We start from the raw sequence: 8,258 nt of genomic DNA on the forward strand, positions 1-8,258 counted from the left end.
TTTTTTGAGACAGAGTCTCACTATGTCGCAGTTTGGTAGGGTGCTGTAGCATCACAGCTCCCAGCAACCTCAAACTCTTGGGCTTAAGCGAATCTCTTGCCTCAGCTTTGCAAGTAGCTGGGACTATAAGGGCCCACCACAATGCCAGGCTATTTTTTTGTTGTTGTGGTTGTCATTGTTGTTTAGCAGGCTGGGTTCAAACCTGCCTGACTCAGTTGTGTGTGGCTGGCGCCCTAAACATTAAGTTGCGGGCTCCAAGCTTAAATGTTACTTCCAAAACTTGAAAATTTTCTACAGCCATCAATTGCATGGAACATTTACTGTCATGCTATACTTAAGATAAGGGTACATCCTGAGGAAGATGGCCCTTCACTAATTTTGTCCCTGGGGGAACATTAGAGAGTGTATTTACACAAACCTAAATGGTGTAAGCTTAGCTGGGCATAATGATGGGAGCCTGCAGTTCTAGCTACTTGGAATGTTGAAGCTAGAGGATTGCTCAAGCCTAAGTTTGAAGTTGCTGTAAGATAACCATGGCACAGCACTCTACCCAAGGCAACAGAATGAGACTCTTGTCTCAAAAAAGAAAAGAAAAATACAAGCAAAATATAATATAAGCAACTACACATCTATGTTGTATGGTAAAACCTATTGCTCCTAGACTACAAATCTGTACAGAATGTTGCTATACTGGATACTGTAGACAGTTGTATGATAACACAGGGGTAATTATTTGTGTATCTAAAGATGTCCAGACACGGAAAAGGCACAGTAAAGATGTGGTGTTATAATTTTATGGAACCACCATATATGTGGTCCATTATTGACTAAAGTATCATGCAGTACATGACTATTAATGTTTAAATATTATCTTTATTGTGAAAATAATGTAGATTTCCTTCAGTTTTTAGAATTGCCTATCAGTTTTTAGAATTGGTGATAGTGATTTATATGAATAAACCTTCTGTTAGTTGGCTTGGGGTTTCTCATGACTCTGTTTTGGGTTACTAAATTCAGGATTTGTTCTCTACTATCATATGTCATTCATGTAATAAAAATTTTGAATAAATATTAATTTTTGTATTATATACTTTTCATACTTTTTGGCCAGTTGACTAGAAAATGCTACCACATTGTGATTTATTTATTTATTTAATTTTTTTTTTTTTTTGAGACAGTCTCACTGTGTTGCCCTTAGTAGAGTGATGTGACGTCACAGCTCACAGCAACCTCCAGCTCTTGGGCTTAAGTGATTCTCTTGCCTCAGCCTCCCAAGTAGCTGGGACTATAGGCACCTGCCACAACACCTGGCTATTTTTTTTTTGTTGTTATTGTTGTCATTTTTGTTTAGCAGGCCTGGACTGGGTTTGAACCTGCAGGCCCTGGTGTATGTGGCTGGTGCCCTACCCACTGTGCTATGGGTGCCAAGCCTATTTTATTTATTTTTTTAATAGATAGTGTCTCACTGTATTGCTGAGATTGGCCTTGAGCTCCCGAACTCAAGTGATGGCCTTATCTTAATCCAACTGAGTAGTTGGGACTACAGGTGTATACTGTGGTGTCCAACCCCAAAGTTACTTTTTGCAGTTGATTTTCTTGTTATTCTAAAAGTTTTGTACCACGTAAAGGATTGAATTTTTTTTTTTTAGTAGAGACAGAGTATCATCATCGGTAAAGTGTTGTGGGGTCACACAGCTCACAGCAACCTCCAACTCCTGGGCTTAGGTGATTCTCTTGCTTCAGCCATCCGAGTAGCTGGGACTACAGGCGACCGCCACAAGGTCCAGCTATTTTTTTGTTGCAGTTTGACTGGGGTTGGGTTTAAACCTGCTACTCTTGGTATATGGGGCCGGTGCCCTAGCCATTGAGCCACAGGCACCACCCGAATTTTTTATGTTTTGTGTTGTTGTTTTAATAGACAGGTCTTCTTGCTCAGGCTGATCTCCAACTCCTGAGCTGAAGCAGCTCACTCACCTCAGCCCCCCAGAGTGCTAGGATTATAGACGTGAGCCACCACATCCCATTTGTTTTTATTTTCTGTTTCTTTTTTTGTTTGTTTTTATTGTTGTTTTGCCTTAAGTTCTTTTTGTGATTTTTGTTTTAAGGAATTTGAAGAAATTTGATTTTTAAAATGTTTTCCTTAAAGGAATATTCTTACAGATTCTAAGAATGAATTTTAAAATGTGTATTAACATGTACTGGTAAGTCTGCTTTTCCTGTGTGGAATTTGCCTGTGAGCTAAATACTTTCTCACATGAAGTTTAAATGTGATTTAACCCAATAAGTTTGTTGCACAATTAGTGCTGGGAACAAAGTTGTCATGTGTTTGTTTTCAACCTTGAAAATAATCTATTGGCCTTTACCTGTTGAACTCAAAGTCACACTTGCCATCTATTTTATTTCAGTGCTTTAGCACTTAATACCAAAAGTTTTATGTGAACGATGTTGGTGATTATGTTCACAAAAATGAAAGTTAGAAAAATAGTATATTTTAGGATTCAATAGTCTGTGATAGCAATAGATTTGGGCTTATAACTTCTAGTTTTGTCATTATATATAACTTCCTAATAAGATAGAATCTTTGTGTTAATATTCATTTCAGGTTATCAAAATGACTTTTAGCAGTATAGTTTTTATAATTAATGTAATTCCCATTTGTGTGTGTGTTTTATAGGCATAAGTAATTGGTTGGTACAGAATATTCTGTAAGGAAAACATTCTGAAGGAAATCATTGTGTGGTGGGAACTTTTGGCCTCTGGATTCTTAACTGGAGCCAGTGAGGTATTAGATTTTGTTTGAAGTTGAGGTGGTGATACTCATTGAGGGCATAGATCTTACTACCAAGATTCAGGGGACTAGTTTCTCAGTAGATTCCTTAGACTTTCTTCACTTAGGCGTATTCACAGTTGAAGGGGTTGAACTCGATCATCTCTCAGGGCCCTTCTAGCTCACTGGTTTTGTTGATATCCGACTGAGTGGGAGATCCTATATCCATCATATATGTTAATCTTTTATTTACTTTCAGGGAATTAAAATTCCAGTGTTAAACAGAATCTGTCTGTTTTAAAGATGAATTTACACTTTAAAAGCAGGTAGTACTTTGATAAACATTTGTGTTCTACTTCCCGTTCTTTCCCTTAAATCTCAAGAATTATTCAAAAATGGCATTGGTTGATAGTGGTGCTGGCTGACAAGCTTTGAGGATTTGGAGACTATTAATATCTTGGTGACTATAGGTTAAAATAATTACTATGATTTACATTCATTTGAATGACTTAATACCACATGATATATACAGTAGGCATTTATAGCAGAGAGTGGGCAAGTGACAACTACCAACCTTGTTTAATAATAGTATCCTTTGCTTTTTAAAGTGAGAGAAGCAGTATCTTGCTGTTTATTCTCTTATTTATCCGTGCAATTTTGGTCTAAGTGAAATGGCATTGAGATGATGTTTGAAGTAGAGAAATTTCTAAGATGACTTCTGAAAAAGATTAGCCATTTATTTAATGTTTTAACGTGGTAGTCTTTATATAATACCCGCTTCTTATTTTGACTAAGCTTACCAGGGGGTTGTGATGGTTATCTTCAATTCAAAACACCATTGTGTATGTTTCTTCACAGCAAAAATTCACCTTTGAAACTATTTTGATATAAAGTAAGACAAGACTCCAATTGACTGGTATTCATGGTGAAGTTTCCTCCCATGTGTTACATTTTACTTTATCACTAGTGTTCTTTTGAATAAATGTTTATAGCAAAAACAATAGTAGTTAAATATGTACTGAGCCCTTGCTATATATGATTGGCACTGTGTTAAGTGGTTTAAGTCAATATTCTCAATCCTCGCAACTACTCTGTGAGGTAAGTTCTTTATCTTCATTTGATAGATTGAAGCACAGAAAAGTGTGTGTATATCCACACTTTTTTTGCATATCCATGCACACTTGGTTTTACATACATATTTATAATTTGTTGTTGGAGTTGGACTCAAACTATGGTAAAGGCAGTTTGACTATGGCGCTTTACATTTGTACCTGTTGTGCTAGATAGAGCAGCCTACCTTATTGCTTATATTAATGGGTTAAATATTCAATCTCAACAACAGCAAAGATGAGTTTTTTGTTTTTTATTATGAGCAGAGTCACTTTCTCACCCCCGGTAGAGTGCGGTGGTGTCATAGCTTACAGCAACCTCAAACTCTTGAGCCTGCCACAACACCTGGCTATTTTTAGAGAAGGGCTCTCACTCTTGCTGGAGCTGTTCTTGGACCTGTGAGCTTAGGCAATCCACCTGCCTCAGCCTCCGAAGTACTGGGCTCATAGGCGTGATCCACCATGCCCAGCCCAACAAAGACGATTTCCTTTTAACTACAGACCCCTACTTTTTCTTAAAGGTAGTCAGTATTAACAGAATCTATTTTGAGTTTGTCCATTAATTTTTAACATGTAGATAATACACTAATGTCTTTTTTACATACATAATTTATAAGTGGAAGTTTTGTATTTCTGCTTTCCATATCAATGTATGTAAATTTAACTTTCTCATATCTTTTTAAAGTTGACAGTACTTACATAAGTAATTTGAACTTTCCTATTAAAGTTTCTTTAGTATATTAATTGATTTGGGCACATGCAGAAGAAACAGTCATTTTCTACTGAATTGGGCCATCATGTTAACTCTGAAAAGAAAACCTACTTAGGAATGTTAGGAATCTGATAAAGTCCCGTACAGTAATAAATTTAGTTATGATTGATTTGCATTCTCTTTGGCACCAGTTTCTGTAATGCCATATGATCATATGTCCTCCCTTTCTCAGTAAACAGTAAGTAATGAAAGAATTCTACTTTGAGTTTAATTGGAGGCTTGTGCAAAATGGTGAAAGACTTGGTTTGTACCTATTAAAATTCTTCCTATGATGGTAATTTTGGCTTGTTTTATCAGTAGTACTGATTTTCAGAGTATCAGCCTATTTATTGTCCATATAATCATTAAATTTCTTGTAGAAAGAATGTTCAAATTGGTTAAGAACTGTTTGGAGCTAAGTTGTTAGCACTTACAAAAATACACAATTTCTTGTTGCTGATAACTTTGTGAGATAGGTAATATACTGATTTTATAGAAGAGATAAGTGAAATGTAGAGTTTAAGTTGTCTAAGGTCACAGCCAGCAGAACTGCTATCATAAAATACAAACTGGGGCTTTTTGCTTGGTTTATTGTATTTGAGCTGCTTTCTCATCATCTCTTTATTAAAATAACACAGTTTTATAGTTTTCTTTACATTATTTCATTTGTTCTTCACAGTAAAACTGTGAAGGCAGCATGACACATATTTTATTATATGGCTGAGGAATCCAAGGTTAGAGGCTGTAAGACAAAGGTGAGCTACCTTTAATACCTGTTTTACCGCAAGATTTGAGCTTGAGCCAAGGTATTTTGATTTTTAGGTGTCATGCTTGTTTATGTACAATATTGGAAGTGTAGAAATAAAGACATAGTTCTACTCTGTTTTCTTTGAATTGAGAAAGAATTTCTGATGATTCCATGAAAATGTAAGTTAATTTTATGCCCTGGGTTCTGCACCACATAGCTTGGATTTGTTATATTTCTGACATTTTGTAACACTTTAATCAATCATACTTCACAGTTTAGTAAGATACTGCAGCACTGGTGAAAGCTGTAAGATCAAAGACTTGGCATAAAGTTTCTTCATTGCCTTTAGTGCCCCTCATTTCTTTTTTGTATTGTAACATGTACATCTAATATATTTTCTCTGTTCTTTTCTTCTAGTGAATGGTAGTGTCTAGAAAGGGTATGTCCCTTCAAGAGAGAGGTGCCAATGTCCAACCGGCCTAATAACAATCCAGGGGGGTCACTGCGACGTTCACAGAGGAACACTGCCGGGGCCCAACCACAAGACGACTCAATAGGAGGAAGGTATGTATTACATGGTAATTTGCAAAGGAATTGTTACTAAGAAAATATTTTAAAACTTGATTATGAGGACTAAAACTTGAATGACTCACTGTCAATGGGTAATTTTTCCTAATTTTTGAGCCAAGTAACACAAAGAACATTAGAATCCAAAGCAAATCCTAAATCCTTCCTTAAATATGGTAGGCTCAAAAAAATAATTCTCGGTCACTGATGTTTGCAAAAACCTAATTTTGGATTTGTTAGCATGTGATATGTCATGTTTTGTTTACTCTTTCTCTTCTTCAATGCATGCTATATAATACATCTTTCAACCATTTGTGGTCCTTTTCCTTATGTATATCTGGACTTAATGATAACTTCATTGAAAGGAAGCTTCATTTATTTTAAGAACTTGAATTTTGATTTTTGGCTTTTGCCTTTTTTTCCTCATTGTACGTTTTGACAACATTAAAGATACTGACAGGATATTGATGCAGTATGACTCTCTTAGCAAATCATTGTCTTACCAGGTTTTTAGTGGTCTGGTGTTTGTCTTTTTAGTTGGATTAGTTATAAGATGAGGTAATGTGAAGAATGAGATGAATTCACTTGAAAGTCAAATGCCAGGTCTGAATAAGTGAAGGATTGTTACTCTATAGATAAAATAAGAACTCTTCTTACAAGTCCTAGGTCTCTAATCTCAGGATAAATGTTGAGTTTGCAATAAATAATGGCTAAATCCAATAGGATTACCTTATGCAACAGTTTGAGGCATAAAAATGTATGTATTATCTAGTAAACTACAAAATGTTTGCAGGGGAGAAGTGTCAATACAGAAACACTAACCAATAAGACGTATCATATTTGACGCTGTACTATTTAAGTTGTTAAGCATGTGGACTCTAGGACAGATTCGTGTGTAATTTCTGCCCTTTCCATTAAATAGCTGTGTTTCTTTTGTTAAGAGTTTCAGAAAACTTCAGTTTCTTAGTCTCTGCAGTAGGGGAAGATAATGGCTTATCTGAATATCATTTTGCTTTCTTGGCTTGACTCTTTTGCTCATCATAGAATCTTAAGACTGGCAGGAACTTTGAAGACCTGCTCAACAAATGCCGGACTGACTTAAGAAAACCCTATGGGTTTATGCTATCCTAGCAATTATCTAATCTCTCAAAAACCTCTCAGGGGCAATGCGCACTGCCTTACCCCTGTAATCTCAACACTTGGGAGGCTGAGGTGGGTGGACTGCCTGAGCTCCCAGGTTCCAGATAAGCCTGAGCCAGAGCGAGACCTCATCTCTAAAAAGAGCCGGGCATTGTGGCAGGTGCCTGTAGTCTCAGCTACTTGGGAGGCTGAGGTAAGAGAATGGCTTGAGCCCAAGAGTTTGAGGTTGCTGTGAGCTGTGATACCATAGCCTCTACCAAGGGTGACATAGTGAGACTCTTGTCTCAAGAAAAAAAAAATCTCTCAGGGAACTTTTGGGACTGAGAGGATTGGATTAATTGGGAGAGAACAATCACAACTTTATTTTCATACTCTACATATGATGTAAGTTTTCTGAAGTAAAATGCTTTTATTATGACTTTTCTTTCCTAAAAACAATGGGCTTGAGCTTATAAAAGTATTTATAGTGACAGTGATTCAAATAATAATAATGGCAGCTACTACAACAGCATTAGTAGAAGGTTTTATGTTAAAAAAAATTATATGTATTGTTTTAACTGAGACACCTAGAAACTCTGCACTATATGATCTTTATTTTATAAATGTTGAAACTTGCTCAGCTTTATACAAATAGTGTGTTTTCAGAAGTTAATTCCAGACCTCTTTTTTTTTTTTTCCTTTTTAATTGTTATTATACCCTTTTTCTCCAAGAATCCAGACTTCTTGACTCTAAGTTAGGGATTCTTTTATTATGACAAACTGTTTTCTCTGCCCACACCACTTTGTATATGTGATAAAGGAGTTAGAAAAGGGTGTAAAGTACTTAAAATAGAAGAGTATTGAATTTAAGCAGCAGGTTTTCCTCTTAGAATTTTTTTTTTTGCAGTTTTTGGCCGATTGTGTTTGAACCCTCTACCTCCGGTATATGGGGCCTGCGCCCTACTCCTTTGAGCTACAGGTGCTGCCCTTCCTATGATTTTTTAATTAATTCATTTTTGATCTACTTTTTTTCTTCCTAACCTACATTAAGCTGTCTTCTTTGTGTAGCCTCTTTCTAGTGACCATTCCTGCCTTCCCTCAATTCAAGGTCACTTACCATTTTTAAAAGAATGGTTTGGGCTTGGCGCCTATGTCTTAAGTGGCTAAGGTGCCAGCCACATACACCTGAGCTGGCAG

At 36.3% G+C, this 8,258-nt stretch overlaps 1 protein-coding gene across 13 annotated transcripts in view; it reads left to right on the plus strand.

Annotated features, from left to right (window-relative positions):
• TRIP12 (thyroid hormone receptor interactor 12) overlaps nucleotides 1–8,258 on the plus strand; it is a 147,614-nt gene that overhangs the window by 30,559 nt on the left and 108,797 nt on the right. For all 13 annotated transcript variants that reach the window (XR_002772109.1, XM_023510451.1, XM_023510455.1 and 10 more), the window contains exon 2: nucleotides 5,793–5,939. Coding sequence is in view for 12 of the 13 variants with exons in the window: in XM_023510451.1 (XP_023366219.1) it covers nucleotides 5,842–5,939 (98 nt within the window). In the remaining variant the exon portion in view is untranslated. The remainder of the gene's footprint in view (nucleotides 1–5,792; nucleotides 5,940–8,258) is intronic.

Source organism: Otolemur garnettii, unplaced genomic scaffold (genome assembly GCF_000181295.1).
Source record: "Otolemur garnettii isolate 467f Iridium unplaced genomic scaffold, OtoGar3 scaffold00013, whole genome shotgun sequence".
Lineage (NCBI taxonomy): Eukaryota > Metazoa > Chordata > Mammalia > Primates > Galagidae > Otolemur > Otolemur garnettii.